Source organism: Entelurus aequoreus, linkage group LG07 (genome assembly GCF_033978785.1).
Source record: "Entelurus aequoreus isolate RoL-2023_Sb linkage group LG07, RoL_Eaeq_v1.1, whole genome shotgun sequence".
NCBI lineage: Eukaryota > Metazoa > Chordata > Actinopteri > Syngnathiformes > Syngnathidae > Entelurus > Entelurus aequoreus.
The window spans coordinates 78,890,942-78,909,507 of record NC_084737.1 but is presented as its reverse complement, the minus strand read 5'-3'; the positions used below and the strand labels follow the sequence as shown (position 1 = coordinate 78,909,507).

General features: G+C 37.4%; 1 protein-coding gene across 5 annotated transcripts in view; it reads left to right on the top strand.

Moving 5' to 3' along the window:
• Positions 1-18,566, top strand: part of mib2 (MIB E3 ubiquitin protein ligase 2) — a 127,454-nt gene that overhangs the window by 61,015 nt on the left and 47,873 nt on the right. For 4 of the 5 annotated variants that reach the window (XM_062054555.1, XM_062054554.1, XM_062054553.1 and 1 more), the window contains exon 4: positions 18,202-18,308. In XM_062054555.1, the coding sequence (XP_061910539.1) occupies positions 18,202-18,308 (107 nt within the window). Of the gene's footprint in view, positions 1-15,876; positions 16,214-18,201; positions 18,309-18,566 lie in introns of those variants that run through there. The other variant, XM_062054556.1, reaches the window with a different exon arrangement.

Genomic DNA, 18,566 nt, shown 5'->3' with positions numbered 1-18,566 from the left:
AAATGCCTATATCTTTAGGACCACCCTTACTAGATATATAAAGATTTGTATTTACAACATTAATAATATATACATACTATGCAAATATAAAAAAGGCAAGCTTTTACTTAATTAATTAATTTATATATTTTTTGTTTGTAATTGTTTTTTAATCTTCATTATTTACTTCAAGTTATTACAGTATGTCTCTATATACATATTTGTTTTCTTTTTTTTAAATTCATTTTGGCCAAAGGGGGCGCATTTCAATTTCTTACACAGACTTGTTATTACATATATTGGCCAGAGGTGGAGCACTTAAAATTTTTTTTACACACACTTATTTCATATGTTGACCAGAGGGGGAGCACTTTTAAAACCGACACACAGTCAATTTGCAAAATCCCTCCTTTTTGGGACCACCTTCGTTTTGATAGATTTCACCACCAGGTGTGCAAATGAGACATTCTCTTTTAGATGCAATGGTTTTCCATATTGGGACCATGATTTCGGTCCTAACTTGTTCACCGGTCTTCATATGGAAGTAGGGCTGGGCGATATATCGCGGGTTTGTATCTGTGCGATATAGAAAATGACTATATCGGGATATTCGAGTATACGTTCTCACGCAGTTGCTTTTAGCTGCTGGCATTACACTACAGGCTCTCCTCGCTCTTTCCTGGGTCTCCTTCTCACAGACAGACAAGCGCACCTTCTTACACACGTCACATACTGTCACGTCATACGTCACATACGTATACGCCCTTGCGCAGCAAAGAGGTAGCAGCATGGGTAACGTTAGCTGTGATGCTAGCGTAGCCGTGCGAGTGGTAATACGAGAGAGAGAAGGTGCGAATATGGTAACAAATGAAGGAATAATTAAAAAACAGCAGGGGGTCCATCGTCTGGCTGTAGTTTGGCTTCAAGTGGGAAGATGTCGAACAGACAACCGTTTGTCAAGTGTGGGGCAAAAGCGTTGCTATAAAAAGTAGCATTACTGCTAATATGTAACATTATTTGAAAAGTCACCTGCTAGAGAATGAAGAGTGCTTACTCCGCATGTCAACATCTCCGTTCGATGCCAGACGCCCACACCATCAAAATGCCGAGGCAAACAATTCCAGATCAACACTATATGAAAAAAATAGTGATTTTTTTAGTTGGGATTTCCTTCTCTGCATAAAAGTTTTAAAGTAGCATATATTAATGCAGTATGAAGAAGAATGTTTTAATGTAGACACATAGAATCATCATACTGCTGTGATTATATGCATCAAGTGTTCATTCAAGGCTAAGGCAAAATATCCAGATATATGTGACCTGTGCTGGCAAAATGAGTCACAATGAGGAAATTTTAAAAACTGAGTTATTGTTATTTACACATTCTCCATCTGAAGACCTTCAAAATGATATATGGTTTGTTGGAATCGGACAGAAAATGACCGAGTTACATCCGATCGAAGTCGACCAAGTTTGAGGGTCCGTTTTGAGAAAAACCAGCTTAAAGTTTACTGTTCCAGAACAGAATGTTCCAAAACAAAACTCCATAGCAACCATACCTTAAAAGTCCTTGTAGCAACACCAAAATTGGTACAATTAAAGTCAAATCCCATGTCTAAAGGAAAAATATATATTCAACTCTATTGAAAACGGTTATGTACAAAAATGTCAACACTGTTATGTCACAGTTTTTTTGTTCACTGGTCAGTTTGTCAGCTGGTCAGCTGTCCGTAATATTCCTGACCAGCAGCACTAAGAAGATTCGCCGACTGCAGTGAATTTAGCGCACTTGCAACCGCCTGTGTACCCTCTCCACCTTCTAAATCCATTACGGAATGTAAAACAGTCTAACTTATCCACAAAAATAATAATTAAATGTTCGAAAATCACCTTTTTTCACCAAATATTCCGCTCGAATTACTGTGTTGTTTTTCATCAGGGCGCTGCCATGATACCACAATGCACCGCGCGGGGGGATTCAACCAATGAGGGTACGCCTCACAGCGACCGGTGTTCCGCTTAGCAACAAGCCGGATTTGTTTACGTCGGGACAGGTTTAAAAACTCGAATTATATCGGTTCAGAATGGCGCCATGGAGAATTCCATGCTCATTTTTAGAAAGTAGGTCAACTTGGCGTCACAATGATAGCAAATATGGCTAGGGGGATTCCCCCTTATTGCCGCCAGTGAGCGTTGGAAACACTTGATTTTCTCAAGGAATTTTAACACAAAGGACTAATTTCTGAAGACACACCTCGTGCAAAACCTTCAAATAAAGGTGATTTAAGATGTTTTCTTGCTATTTCGATGATTGGGATCGCTAGATTGTGGCTTTATGGACTCATTTTTGGGAAAATCTCAATTTCAACCAAGATAATTTTTTTTCACTTATTTGCCTGTAGGTCAAAATTAGCCTGTGCGCATTCCGACTCATTTTGCCAGCGCGGGTCACATATATCGTGTGTCGCGACATGGCCTTAAAATATCGCGATATTAAAAAAAAGGCCATCTCTCCCAGCCCTATATGGAAGGTACTTTTCCTTGTTGATGTCTCAAGAAGGGTATAAATACAAGAACACACACACACACACACACACACACACACACACACACACACACACACACACACACACACACACACACACACACACACACACACATCCCTACCTCGTTTGCCTTCTCCAGCAGCATTCATCACTCCTTATTTACTTTCTGTTATTGTTATTCTGACAGCCAGCCCTGATTGAGTCATAGGGGTTAAAGGTTCCATATTCCCCCCATCTACCCATTCATTTCATACCACTTGTCCCTCGAGGGGTTGCGGGGGGAAGGGGAGGGAACCTATCCCAGCTGCACTTGCCAAATGAGCTTTCATTAACTTTGAGGATTAGGGAAGTGGGGCTAACCTGAGGGGGATAAAAAAAATGATGGTTTACTTTTCACACCACAAGAATGATCATTAATATTCACGACACACAGACAATATGTAGGAGATGCATTCTTATGAACCTGTTTAAATTGTGCTATTCCAGTTTAAAACTTTTAGAGGGTAGCCAACGCCTGCGTACAAAGATAATGCTGTGATTTATGATTACAATTAATAAGACTAGACATGATCATAAAGCCTGTATTATTGTCACCATAATTGCAAGAAGTTGACTTCATTACAAAAAAAAGTGATGATGTTTCAACATGTGCAAAGGATACATACGTACGTAAACGCTTAGTGAGCTGAATTCCAAGTGTCCTGTGTATCCAAATTTAGTGGCGTGAGTTCTCCCTTCAGAACGCAGTCTTCTGCATCAGTACACCGTAACGCTACAAACAGCTGCGGGCAGTGTCTGAATGTCAGCTGGATGGCCTGTGCTCGTTTTAATGAGGTGATACGTACAGTATGACCCAGATTTTCTTACAGTTTGGTGTGGTCCAGGGCCAATTGCAGGCTTGGGATTGCTTGACGTCTTGTAAACAGTATGTCGTGAATGGCGTGAATCATTATTTTCTGACACTGAAATTATTTTACGCATGTAAAATCCCTAAATTAAGATTCTATGCTACAGAAAGTACAGGAGAATTAATGTTTTTTAAACATCACCGAATTGGTAGGATTTTTTTTTTTTTTAAATGGATGAAGCAATGTCGCAGACTGTTGTTACTGGTTTTCTGTTAAGTCTTCATATGAGCTTTGATGTTGTACCTTCCCAAAGTTCCCTTTTGGGTCACATTACAGTATAGGGGTGTGGGAAAAAAATCGATTCGAATTCGAATCGCGATTCACACGTTGTGTGATTCAGAATCGATTCTCATTTGTAAAAAAATCGTTGTTTTTTTTTTTAATGTATTTTTTTTTTTTTTTTTTTTAAATTAATCAATCCAACAAAACAATACACAGCAATACCATAACAATGCAATCCAATTCCAAAAACAAACTCGACCCAGCAACACTCAGAACTGCAATAAACAGAGCAATTGAGAGGAGACACAAACACGACAGAACAAACCAAAAGTTGTGAAACAAAAATGAATATTATCAACAACAGTATCAATATTAGTTACAATTTCAACATAGCAGTGATTAAAAATCCCTCATTGACATTATCATTAGACATTTATAAAAAAATAATAATAACAATAGTGTCACAGTGGCTTACACTTGCATCGCATCTCATAAGCTTGACAACACACTGTGTCCAATATTTTCACAAAGATAAAATAAGTCATATTTTTGGTTCATTTAATAGTTAAAACAAATGTACATTATTGCAATCAGTTGATAAAACATTGTCTTTTACAATTATAAAATCTTTTTACAAAAATCTACTACTCTGCTTGCATGTCAGCAGACTGGGGTAGATCCTGCTGAAATCTATGTATTCCATGAATAGACAATCCCTTTGAATCGGGAAAATATCGTTTTTGAATCGAGAATCACGTTGAATCGGAAAAAATCGATTTGGAATCGAAGCGTGACCCCAAGAATCGATATTGAATCGAATCGTGGGACACCCAAAGATTTGCAGCCCTATTACAGTAGTACCTCAACTTTATTTTTTAGTTGGTTCTGTGACGTAGCTCAAAACACTTGCATCTCAAATCAACAACGCCCATTGCAATTAACTGAAATCAATTTATTTATTGATTAGCACCCCAAAGAGCGCAATGGTGTTATGTAACATGCCTTTTTAGAAGAACTTCTAGATAACAAATGTTGTAAAAAAACAACAACAATATATTAGAATATACCACAGTGGAACCTTGATCTACGAACTTAATTGGTTCCCCGACGTGGTTCGCCAACCAATATATTCGTACAGTGAAGCAGAGTTTCCCATAAGAATCATTTTGAACATGAATAATTGGTACCTTTTATATATGATAATAAAGTACATATGTGTAAGTACATATATTACATCTCATCTGTGCATCTCCTAAGGGTATTCTAGTAATTTATGCACAGATGAGATGTGTCAATATCAAAATATTACTTGAATCCCTTTTTGGCAACCAAGAATACATTTATTTAATGAATACATCCGAACACTTTATTAATATTTATCACGTGCATAAACAAGTAACATTTAATATTGTATGTAGCTTTTAAACAAGAAAGCGGTTATAGCACATCAACATCGGATTAATAACAGTTCTTTACAATTTCATTATTACCATAGAAATGGCCACATTGGTGTGTACAAGATATAAACAGGATATGACATGGGGGGCCCTGCCTTTTCAAAATGGCCATGAAGTAAGTAAGTCGAGGCATATTTGGCGTGTTATAAACGTTCGCAAACCAAAAAGGACCGCAAATAGAGGCGTCCGTGAATCGAGGTTCCACTGTACTAACAACTACAGTAGATTTATGAAGTAAAGTAGTAATAATAATGTACAGCATTTACCTTGGAGAGTGGACTTCCACGATAGCTTCTTCCAGCTGCTTCTCCGTCAAACACACCATCAGCAGCTTCTTCGCATTTTGATGGATGAATGTCTGCCTTTTAGATATTATTTTAACATTCTTGGCTGGTGTTGGCCTCCTCGTACTAGCAATGGTACGTTCGAACTGCTTCACCAAGTCGACGACACACGCTGTAATGTTTTGATCATTTCTTTCTTTAATTCAATGAGTATCATCTACTTTTTCACAGCACTGTCCTCCACACTAACTTTCTTCCTTCCCATGCCTGGAAAAACAAAAGTTATGTCCATCTCTAGCTGTAAACTAACCTAAGTTAGTGATTAAGAGCAGATGTTTTGGGCGCATTTTTATGACATCTGCTTTGCCAACAAATGGCGGGGATGCTTGTAACTCAAATTTTTGCTTGCAACATAAATATTATGCAAAAACCTGTTGGCACCTGTTTTTATGAATTTGGAATTCCCGTAACTCCCGGAAATTTTTATCAAAATCATGGAGGCTTGGCGGAGATATTAGTAAAACACATCTGCCTCTTTTTTAAAGGAGCCGTTTGGAAATTGAGACAATTGTGAAGATTCTGCCAGTGTCTTCATATTTTGTAGAAGCTTATTCGAAAAGCTTTGTGAAAGTCCGCCATTTTTATTGAGTTGTAGTCTAAAGTTGTAATCAAAAGTTTCTAATTTTTCTCTATCCTCTTGTTGCGGGGCAGAGTGGCTCGTACATACACATGCATGCTAAAATCCTCCACTTTTACCATTTCTATAAAAAAAAATAGCATGTAGTTCTAACTTATATCTGTGGATAGACTCGCTATTTACACGGTAAAAACTACGACATGATGGACGGGTGGGGACGCAGCCGAAAGCGGCTTGGTCTGGAGGAGGGTTTCAGCACGTAAATATGTCTGCCCGAAAAACGGCACATTCTGAAGAGACGGTCAGAAATCGACTTGAAAATGTTCTGTAAACCTAAATATGTGCAACATTTTGACCAAAACACTACCATTACATTTTATGTAAGCCACAAGAAAGTGTTTTTAAATGTAGAAAATATATCATAATATGACCCCTTAATGATGTGGGCCACATCATTTTATGTGGCCCACGAAAGCCTGAAAAAAATAGGATTCAATAAAATATTTGTATTTATTTTTTTGTTTATTTTTTACTAAATGCATTCGTTCTTTCCATTTTGACAGAAAAAATGCATATTTCAAACTTTAATATTATCTGATCATGCCTATTTAATTGTTATATACTGTATTGCAAAACTATTTTTGTGAGATAAAAACAAATAGTTAAATATCTGCTTGTCACATTTATTTATGATTTTGTAATAATCAAATGCATATGCATTTCGATTAATCATGATTAATCACAGGCTATTACCCGCATGCATAATGTAAATTATTATTTTTTTTAAAGCTGCCCTCTGAAAGCAGCCATTACTGCGATGTGGCCCTCAATAAAAATGAGTTTGACACCCCTGCCTTAAAACATAACAAATAACCAATAGACGGCTTTATCTCAAAACACTCTTCAGTTGAGGTACCAATGCACTTTTCTTTCAGGGTAAATTGGTCTGATATCTGTGGTGGAAATTGAAGATTTTTCACTTAATCCAAAAATCATCAAATTTTCAGCAGTAATTGTATTCCAATATATATAAAGGGACAATAGTATAGAAATGAACCTTGGATATACTTTGAAGTACTCAGTGTACAACTTTCCTAGCAGTATAAAGTTACTATTCTCTGAAAATAAGTCAACACAAAGCCATTATTTTCTCAATAAATGGCAACACAAGTGAATACACTCGAGTGAACATGACCAAAGTGTGAATATTTCGTGTGAGCACCATTGTTATTTAGTCTTAATCCTCTTTGGCATGGAATTCGCAGTTGTACAGCTAGTTTCTGGAATCCTCTTCCATAATGACATCCTTGTGGCGCTGGTGGATGTTAGACTACTCCGTCACAACTTCACCAAAAGGCACTTATCATCATGTAGGTGTGTTTAGACACGTTATCATGTTGGAAAACTGACCCAGTAAGGAGGAGGGTTTCATGCTTCTGCTTCACATATATATATATATCTGCAAATCTGATCGATCAGTAAATCAAACTTTCAGGAACTTGGTTTCTCTTATATGATCCTTGAACGGACATCACATTTATTAACGGAACTGGAGTGTTTAATTCTGCGAGGGCATCACATGAAAGTCATTTCTTTTCTTGTCAGATTAACGGAAGAGAGAACCTCTGTACAATGTTTGATCATTTTTCGCCAGATCAGATTGTCTTGTTCCTACCCCTGCGGTAATTCAGAGCGGTGCAGTCATGAGACCCGCTGGTATTTTCATTTTATGACTTATTTAGCCTGGTGCTTTGTATGAGTGGATCTGCTTGTTGTTTCTCCATTACTTATGGGTACAGTGGACATGGAGAACAGTTTCATATAAAGGCATATTATCTGTGTGATGCTTGCATTAGATATTTACGCATGTTGCTAGTAGATCAATTTGTGGTTCACAGAAAATTATATACTTAATCGAGGCCCGAGGCAGCAGTATTGTAGTACACAATGGAAGGCCGGTAAAGTTAGCGATGCACAATTAGGGGAATTTGAACCGATAACCGATCATTTTCAGACCTTTACAACCGATTAACGATTGCCGATATTTATGAATATACCGTATATTTACACAAGATTTTGTGAGACTAAATTAATTTAACATTTTAACACTTTTGCCTAAAATAAATACACTCTAACAGGACATACACTACCGTTCAAAAGTTTGGGGTCACCTTCATTTCTAAGAACAACAATAGACTGTCGAGTTTCAGATGAAAGTTCTCTTTTTCTGGCCATTTTGAGCGTTTAATTGACCCCACAAATGTGATGCTCCAGAAACTCAATCTGCTCAAAGGAAGGTCAGTTTTGTAGCTTCTGTAACGAGCTAAACTGTTTTCAGATGTGTGAACATGATTGCACAAGGGTTTTCTAATCATCAATTAGCCTTCTGAGCCAATGAGCAAACACATTGTACCATTAGAACACTGGAGTGATAGTTGCTGGAAATGGGCCTCTATACACCTATGTAGATATTTCACCAAAAACCAGACATTTGCAGCTAGAATAGTCATTTACCACATTAGCAATGTATAGAGTGTATTTCTTTAAAGTTAAGACTAGTTTAAAGTTATCTTCATTGAAAAGTACAGTGCTTTTCCTTCAAAAATAAGGACATTTCAATGTGACCCCAAACTTTTGAACGGTAGTGTACATCTATTGTAGGCATAAGGATAATGTCAATTGATATTTTTTTTACCTAATAAACCCTAATTTGAGTACAAATACACTTTCTACTATAATTTTGACCCGCGTAATCAATTAGAATCATTGCGTAGAGCAAAAAATATTTGGAATTTATAGATTTTTCAACTTTTCAAATATTTAATGGATAGACAACAAGCAGCTTAAACATTCTGAATATTTGATTTAATTTCCATTAGCAACAACACCAAAACAAGTGGAGTCACTTCTCTTGTGACAAAAAATAAATATGATTATATTTTTCCCTTACCGTAATGAAGCTATAAAATAGTGCAATCAGTGCATGCCACTTAAAAAGGCAACATTCAATTGTAGAACGTAAAGAAATCAGGGTTACAGTGATTAAGTACATTTTTTCCACTAAGAAATCATAAAAGTTAACTAACTGTTACCTGTGCCTCGAGATAAACCATGAAGTTAAAGGCCATTCATTTGGTGTGTTTTGCAGACCGTGTTAATTTGATATTGTGATTTTATTTGTTTTGTACATCAGTATATGGCACTAGCATTAGATCACTTGCAGCTTCTATGCAGTCAGATAATCGGCTCTCCAACAGCACTACAACCCGCACGCAGTTTCTGGGAACTTATCAGGTCATCTCACAGCTTAATCCTGCTCTTGCCTACCAAGCTGCATACGTCCACCTGGCCTCCACTGCTTCATTACAACACATCCAGCGCCGGTCGTCTGTTTGCTGCTCAGACAATACTAGTTTTTTCCTAAGTAATCAGTGACTTGTTTATGTTGCCTAATTTGCTGATACTTTCCACTACTGTCTCATTTGAAGAGCTTTAGCTAAAATGGGCATTAAATAATCCTGCCCACCAGAAGATCTTTATTTTCCATCTATAAATAGGAAGCCATTTTCCACTCGCAAACACGGAATAGATAGATTGTTCACGCCACAACGGTGGCACCCATTAGTTACTTTTTTAATTTTCAACATTTTAAACCACATCCATAACATTTGAGCATTATTTAATTATCAAAAAAAAAGTGCAAAATTATGTTTTGTAAATAAATGTAATTCTTAAAACTCAACAGTGAAATGTGTGAGTGTTTAACGATTTCAGTGGTAAGTTCCCCTGGTCAACTCTATTGATATCACACTTGTCCTCTTTAGTATCCCTGACACCATTTAAAAAAAGCTAAAAGGACAAATAAAACACACAAATCTATTGCTGGAGTAAATCTAACACTTAGTAGTTGTAGCTCTCCTGCTCTGATCCCATCTGGTCGTAAAGGTGACATTTGCTCCTTTAGGATTAGAAATCTCCATCCCTGGAAAGAGCTGTTGTCTTTCTTAGAATGCTGCTGGATTATGTCAAATAAAGTGTGGTGTGAAACAAACAAACGCCGGTCAAATCAGCTCAATGGCAGTGCTTGTGTTGTAATAGCGGTTTACAAGACTTGTGGTGGTGGTGGTGAAGCTTTTCTGATATTCAGTAAGATAAGATGATATTGTGATGTTTAACCTTATGATATTATTATTGAAGCGCTCTCCCTGCATATCTCTTTTTCTTTCCATTAACTTATTTTATTTTTTCTACAAACCCCGCTTCCATATGAGTTGGGAAATTATGTTAGATGTAAATATAAACGGAATACAATGATTTGCAAATCCTTTCCAACCCATATTCAGTTGAATGCACTACAAAGACAACATATTTGATGTTCAAACTCATAAACTTAATTTTTTTTTTTGCAAATAATAATTAACTTAGAATTTCATGGCTGCAACACGTGCCAAAGTAGTTGGGAAAGGGCATGTTCACCACTGTGTTACATGGCCTTTCCTTTTAACAACACTCAGTCAAGGTTTGGGAACTGAGGAGACACATTTTTGAAGCTTCTCAGGTGGAATTCTTTCCCATTCTTGCTTGATGTACAGCTTAAGTTGTTCAACAGTCCGGGGGTCTCCCTTCTGCTATTTTAGGCTTTATAATGCGCCACACATTTTCAATGGGAGACAGGTCTGGACTACAGGCAGGCCAGTCTAGTACCCGCACTCTTTTACTATGAAGCCACGTTGATGTAACACGTGGCTTGGCATTGTCTTGCTGAAATAAGCAGGGGCGTCCATGGTAACGTTGCTTGGATGGCAACATATGTTGTTGTAAAATTTGTATGTACCTTTCAGCATTAATGGCGCCTTTCACAGATGTGTAAGTTACCCATGTCTTGGGCACTAATACACCCCCATACCATCACAGATGCTGGCTTTTCAACTTTGCGCCCATAACAATCCGGATGGTTCTTTTCCTCTTTGGTCCGGAGGACACGACGTCCACAGTTTCCAAAAACAATTTGAAATGTGGACTCGTCAGACCACAGAACACTTTTCCACTTTGTATCAGTCCATCTTAGATGAGCTCAGGTCCAGCGAAGCCGACGGCGTTTCTGGGTGTTGTTGATGAACGGTTTTTGCCTTGCATAGGAGAGTTTTAACTTGCACTTACAGATGTAGCGACCAACTGTAGTTACTGACAGTGGGTTTCTGAAGTGTTCCTGAGACCATGTGGTGATATCCTTTACACACTGATGTCGCTTGTTGATGCAGTACAGCCCGAGGGATCGAAGGTCACGGGCTTAGCTGCTTACGTGCAGTGATTTCTCCAGATTCTCTGAACCCTTTGATGATATTACGGAGCGTAGATGGTGAAATCCCTAAATTCCTTGCAATAGCTGGTTGAGAAAGGTTTTCTTAAACTGTTCAACAATTTGCTCAGGCATTTGTTGACAAAGTGGTGACCCTCGCCCCATCCTTGTTTGTGAATGACTGAGCATTTCATGGAATCTACTTTTATACCCAATCATGGCACCCACCTGTTCCCAATTTGCCTGCTCACCTGTGGGATGTTCCAAATAAGTGTTTGATGAGCATTCCTCAACTTTATCAGTATTTATTGCCACCTTTCCCAACTTCTTTGTCACGTGTTGCTGGCATCAAATTCTAAAGTTGATGATTATTTGAAAAAAATACAATGTTTATCAGTTTGAACATCAAATATGTTGTCTTTGTAGCATATTCAACTGAATATGGGTTGAAAATGATTTGCAAATCATTGTATTCCGTTTATATTTACATCTAACACAATTTCCCAACTCATATGGAAACGGGGTTTGTACTTGGTAAGTCGTTTTTATTGAGCGCCACATCATCATTATGGCTGACCTAAGAGGGCCACTTGTAACAATGAATGTGTATGAAAATAAACGTATAATAGCCTTGTTAAAAAATTTGAATAGGCGACTACTTTGGTTTATTATATTTTTCAGATTGATGGATAACTTGCTTTGAAATTATAAGTCTAGGTGACAAGCAGATACATATTTATTTTTGATAACCAAAAAAAAAGAAAAATGCTTGAAACATGTTGCATGTTTAGATGATATTAAAGTGCAGCATATATGCATTAGAATGCAGTGCATTTCTTTGTCAAAATTGAAATAACAAATACTTTTAAACAGACAGTGCTTTATTATTTCCACCCTATGGCAGGCCACATAATGTGTCCACATTAAAGTTTGTGGCTGGCCACTTTAAAGGATGTGGTGCGCCACATCTGGCCTTTGGGGTTTGAGTTTGGCACCTGTGTTTTATCAGTTGAGGGAGTGGGCTCTCCTTATGCAAGTGGCTGAAAATTGGGCCAAAGTCACAGAAGAAGACAAAATACACCACAACGCTAATTAATATGAGTCGTAATTACGCATCAGTTAAATCAAGAGTGTGGAATTCACTTAGTCTTTTATAGTGTGGATGGGACAAAGCTGGATAAGGACCTTGCAGTTTGTAAGTTGTGTGTTTTTGTTTTGAACATTGGACATTTACGAGCGATTTATCAATAATTAAAGTATCGCCGTATTGAGATATCATTATCATGAGCCATGTATCGTATCAGGAGGTAGATTTCCAGCCCTATGATATACAGTAGATTCTTTAAAAAGCAATATCGTATACTGTATTAATGCTCAATAGACATGTAGCCACATTCTTTTCCACTGTACAGTTCCGGTTCGGCTTCTTCAAAGTAGTGCTACCGGAAGCCATAAAAAATCACGATGCCTTTAAGGCATTAGTCGGAATAAGATACACTATGAAAACAACAGCAGTGAGGGAGAATGAAAATGTAGTTACTTACTTTTTGGCATGTGCTTGGTCATAGAAAGAAGATATATTTTATGAGCGGAGACTGAGTGCAGCAAAAAACTGGATGGATTAAGCCAGGGGTGTCCAAACTTTTTCCACTGAGGGCCGAACACGGAAAAATTTAAGCATGCGGGGGCCATTTTGATATTTTTCATTTTCAAACCTTAACAAAATATATGGATTTTTTTTTTTTATAACCTTTAGGGCTTCCGGGGACCTTAAAGGGTCTCAGTCATTAAAATGTAAAAAATAAGTCAAATTATTATTATTTTTTATTTAACGCTCACAGTAAATCTCTATATCAACTTCAGGTTGATATAAAGTAAAAAAAAAAAAAAAAAGGTTTTATGCCTTTTCTGTCAAAGACAACTTTGTTTTTTATAGTAAAACTGAAATATGCAGTATTTAGTAATTAGAGTCCTAAAAGATCAATAATGCAGGACACCATTGATTTTAATTATTTAATATTTTTGAGTAATCACAGTGAAATGTTAAATAAAATCCTACTAAATATATTATGGATCCAAAAAGTGATACATTTTTATTACTTTTTTTTAACTTTTAACACTTAAATTACGAGATCAACTTCAGAAATATCTGTCGATTTTACGTTTGAACTATTATTTTGTTTGTATTATGCTCTTTTGTCAAATAAAACTTTGATGTTTTTTTATGGCAACCACACAATATATGCAATATTTTTTCCACATAAAACATTTTAAAGTGACATTTTTTAAGTAATAATTCATTGTAACAGAGATTTTTTGGCCTTTTTTTTTTGAGCAATGGCAAAAAAATATATATATAAACAAAGACAAAAGGGAAAAAAAAACAGCCTGCATGGCAGCTTTGTGTCAACATTGCAACTGTTTCTTGTTAGATTTCACCTCATTCCACTTTTTTAAAAATGTTTTTTTTTAATTTTTGCAATACTATAAATTTTGCAATTTTTGCAGAATGTGTGGGGGGCCGGTAAACAATTAGCTGCGGGCCGCAAATGGCCCCCGGGCCGCACTTTGGACACCTCTGGATTAAGCAAAGTGGAGATTGTGGAGTCGTTTTTGTCAAAATCTGCAATACAATGTTGTGGCAAAGACACATCTTCTAGACCGCCAGTTAACGTGGCTAATATGACCTGCAGTGTTGCCAACTCCTCAGTAAGGAAAGAAGCTATTGGCTGTCCTAAAAATCGCTCGATGCGTCTTCACTTCATTTGCATAATTGATTGCATTGTTACAGTATCAATATTGATCAAAAGACTGAAGGGTTGTGACAGTCATGCACGGACTGACTGGCTAATTAACATAAGTGATGAGATTAGGGCCTTGCAGGGATTTATTTTAACGTGACATGACAGTGAAGAAATATTTACATCTCGCTCTGTAAACCAAGACGGAAACAGCAAGAGCGTTGCACTTTTCATTTCCAGTCTGGACGTGGAGGGGTGTGGGTCACCTCTCTGGTCTGACTGCAGCAGGGACTGCTGCGTGAGGCTTTTGTCAACCTGACTGCCTGTGAGGAGAGTTTGGAGGCAGCACCCACTGCTAATTGAGGGCATTCAATGCAGAGTAACAAGTGCTTTCATATCTTCAAAACATCCCAAAAAGTTGCTAGATGTGTCACTTTTGGGAATAAAGTGAGGACATGCTTACCACAAAATGTACCCTGTAGTACAGGCCTGGGCAAATTATTTTACTCGGGGGGCAGATTTAGATAAAAAAGGTGTGTCTGGGGGCCGGTATATCTATTTTTAGGAACACTAATACAATACCTCCCAATAATGATCGAAAGCTAAAAACGTTATGACAGACCGCCTTAACAAACAGAATGGAATTTGAAATGTTTTTACTGAATGAGACACCCAGAATGTACATGAAAATAAAGAATGTGGGATTTACAATATTAACTATGAACAGTGTTTCCCATAAACTGCCAAGATACCTGTGGCGGTGGGGGCGTGGCTATGGGCGTTGCTATGGGCGTGGTCACCATGACATCATCAAGTAATTTGCATAATTTACTACAATGATATGATTTTCTCTAAAAAGGCTAAAAAAATGTATACTTACTAATTAATAATAACAGTTTTGTTTTAAACGTCCATCCATCCGTCCATTCATCCATTTTACAATATAATTACAACACTTTATGTACATATTTATATGCAGATTTGAACAATAAGTTATTCACTGAAATATATTTATTAATTGTGGTTCTTACAAAAAATATATCTTATAAAATATAAAAGCTAAAATGTCTCTTAAAGCTCTGCCCCTTTAATTAGTGCATACTAAATAATTTAACTTTAGCCTACTACTACAACCATATTATTTACCAGCAACATAAAGTGAAACAGAGGCAGAGGTGTCCTGCCACAGTCAGTAACAAATAAACAGAAAACAGTAGTGGTCAAATACAAATAAGGCAACAAGAGAAGTATCCTACACTTCTCTTTTGTAAAGTAAATCTGAACAGCCTATATGGGCATCTACATCAACTATATGATTTGCCTGAGAAGCTGGAAAGGACAAAACATTTTTATTTATTTATTTTTAAATTTATTTGTGGCGGACGTAATTCTTTCGTGGCGGGCCGCCACAAAATGAATGATAAAACACTGAATATTGACAACATATTTTACAATCAACCGAAACGCAGCCAAAATGCAACAAACATAGTGAAAAAACCCCCACCTACAATCTGAGATCAACGGGCCGCATGTGTCCCCCGGGCCTTAATTTGTCCAGGTCTGCTGTAGTACCTGCTTTTGCCAATGGAATAATTTGTGAAGCCATGTCAAGCGTGGTATTGTAATGACTGACACGGGTCATTACAGAGTCCCAACCGGAATAAACAAAGACATTTGACGGTGTGACACCTGCCCTGAACTTCCGTCAACTTAAGTGCGTAAGATGTCGTCAAAGCATTGCCCCAAGCTGGCCTGCATTCTTAAATCTCTGCTTTCAAGGATTAGCCTCCCAGCATCTGTTTTCAGGTGCACACACTATTCTCGGTACATGTCTCTTTTTAAGCTCAGTCGTACTCTCACAAACAAGTGGACTGCCGTCTTCGGCTGTGGATTCCAATTGTGTAGCTTGACAAGAAATGACATTAGCATGCTTTAGCTTCAATGCAACACATTCTGATGATATAGCAGCAAAGCTCAGCTCAGCATTCACTGGACTCTACTTTGGACCCCACTAGACTTCAAATGACTCAATCCAAAGATGTCATCTGGATGAAATGAAAGTCAGCGTTTGAGCGTGTCAAGAAATTATGGGAATAGGCAGTTCCTTTGCTCCAAGAGCTGATCAAATCTTTACCATAAGGTATGTTTGCTTTCAAGGCTCTGCGTGTGTATATGCAGTAGAGGGTGTGGATATCTTTGCGTGTAGCAACATGCTTTCTGGCTCAAGCCCCGACAACCTCATAGAAAAAGATATCCTTTTTTTCTACCCAACACTATTTTGCTGAGTACAGCTTGAGTACTGATTCAGAGAATAGAACCACAATGCATATTTACTTTATAAATTATAAGGGACCTGTTGACAGTTTGACAGTAAATATTTTGTCAAATCTAATTCATGTCTATATGCCGTTAGCTAAGGATGACATTAAAACACTGTACAGTGTGCTAGTAATACAAGCAACTTATATGATCTGTTTTTTACTGGATTTGCACTGTGTATAAACTAGAGATGTGCCAATCGATCGGCCACTGATCAGTATCGGCTGATTTTCTTGAAACAGTATGTGATCGCCATTACAGATTAATAATGCCTTTCAGTGCCGATCACAAACACTGATCCCCTCTGGCTAATATTATATTTATTTTTAGTCCTGCAGCTGAGAAGCTGGCAGCTAAATGTAAAGCCGCTCCCATAAATGAATAACAATCACCTCTATTATGGCAAATAAACTGCATTTCTTAATATTTGATGTAGCATTATCAAGTATCAATATCATGTATTAGGACGAGGCTACACATGTTACACACTGAGAGCAAGCAGGAGCAGACATGCTAATAGCTAAGCTCCAATCAACAGAATAAGTTGGTGTCGATGAAACTGCATTGCAGCAGAAAGTAAGCAGTTATTAACAGGAACACGTAGATTGATATGAATCTAGAGAGAGGATGATATTACAACAACTGTTGGTGTATTAGCATTGTTGCAATCAGTACACGTCACATAAGAGGGCGGATCGATCCCTAAATTGATGGTGTCAACACCAAGGGTAATATCAGTATACGATCGACATTTTTATTTTCTCACAATCATGTATTTATTTTTTTTGTTAATTTAACAAAAGTGAGTAATTTCCTCGAGGACTTTGAGGGCAACAACTACTTCAATGAGTAGTACATACGGTAGTAGCTTTTGGTTTTGTTTAGTTATTGTTTACTGTTGGCTTTGTTTTGCTCAAACAAATGTATGCAATAAACGAAAATAAGGAACTAGTTTGAATATTGTCTTAATATTGTCAAACTGTCAATAACATTTACAATAAATACACTACCGTTCAAAAGTTTGGGGTCACATTGAAATGTCCTTATTTTTGAAGGAAAAGCACTGTACTTTTCAATTAAGATAACTTTAAACTGGTCTTAACTTGAAAGAAATACACTCTATACATTGCTAATGTGGTAAATGACTATTCTAGCTGAAAATGTCTGGTTTTTGGTGCAATATCTACATAGGTGTATAGAGGCCCATTTCCAGCAACTATCACTCCAGTGTTCTAATGGTACAATGTGTTTGCTCATTGGCTCAGAAGGCTAATTGATGATTAGAAAACCCTTGTGCAATCATGTTCACACATCTGAAAACAGTTTAGCTCGTTACAGAAGCTACAAAACTGACCTTCCTTTGAGCAGATTGAGTTTCTGGAGCATCACATTTGTGGGGTCAATTAAACCCTCAAAATGGCCAGAAAAAGAGAACTTTCATCTGAAACTCGACAGTCTATTCTTGTTCTTAGAAATGAAGGCTATTCCACAAAATTGTTTGGGTGACCCCAAACTTTTGAACGGTAGTGTACATTGAAAAATGTACAGTTAAAACATGTATTGGTATCGGCTGATCTCACTCATGAATGTTAGGAATCGGTTGCATAGATCGAAACATCCTTTGTATAAACGTTTGGTAGATCATGTTCTGCTCTGTGTACAGTATATTACTGTAGTAAAATGTTATTACAGAGTTACGTTACACTCGCATTGTGTTGTGTTGCTGCACTTGTGACTTGATAGTACATCATTATAATTATTGTTATTAAAAATAGTTTGCTTAGCTGTCTCTCCGTGCTTCCATCACAGAGTAAGCTTGGCACCGAGGCAGAACCTTCCGCGCATCATCCTCAAAGGAATCTTCCAGGGGGTTAAGGTGGTTCGTGGACCTGACTGGGACTGGGGAAACCAAGACGGTGAGTGGTGTGTGTGTGTGATAGGTGGCTGTTTTTACACCACCTTAACCTTGGGGATTGTTGACTCTGCTGCCTTCCCCTCCATTGTCTTGCCTGGGGGATCACTGCCTCTTCAAAGCCTTTTTTTATCCATTGTAACCAAAGCTCCCATCTCTTTAACTCATGAAATCTAGTGTTATTATGTTTGCGTGTGTCTAATTTGTCAGTGAATCTTCTGTGTCTGTTGGACAGATGTCTTTCTTTCCATGGATGTACACC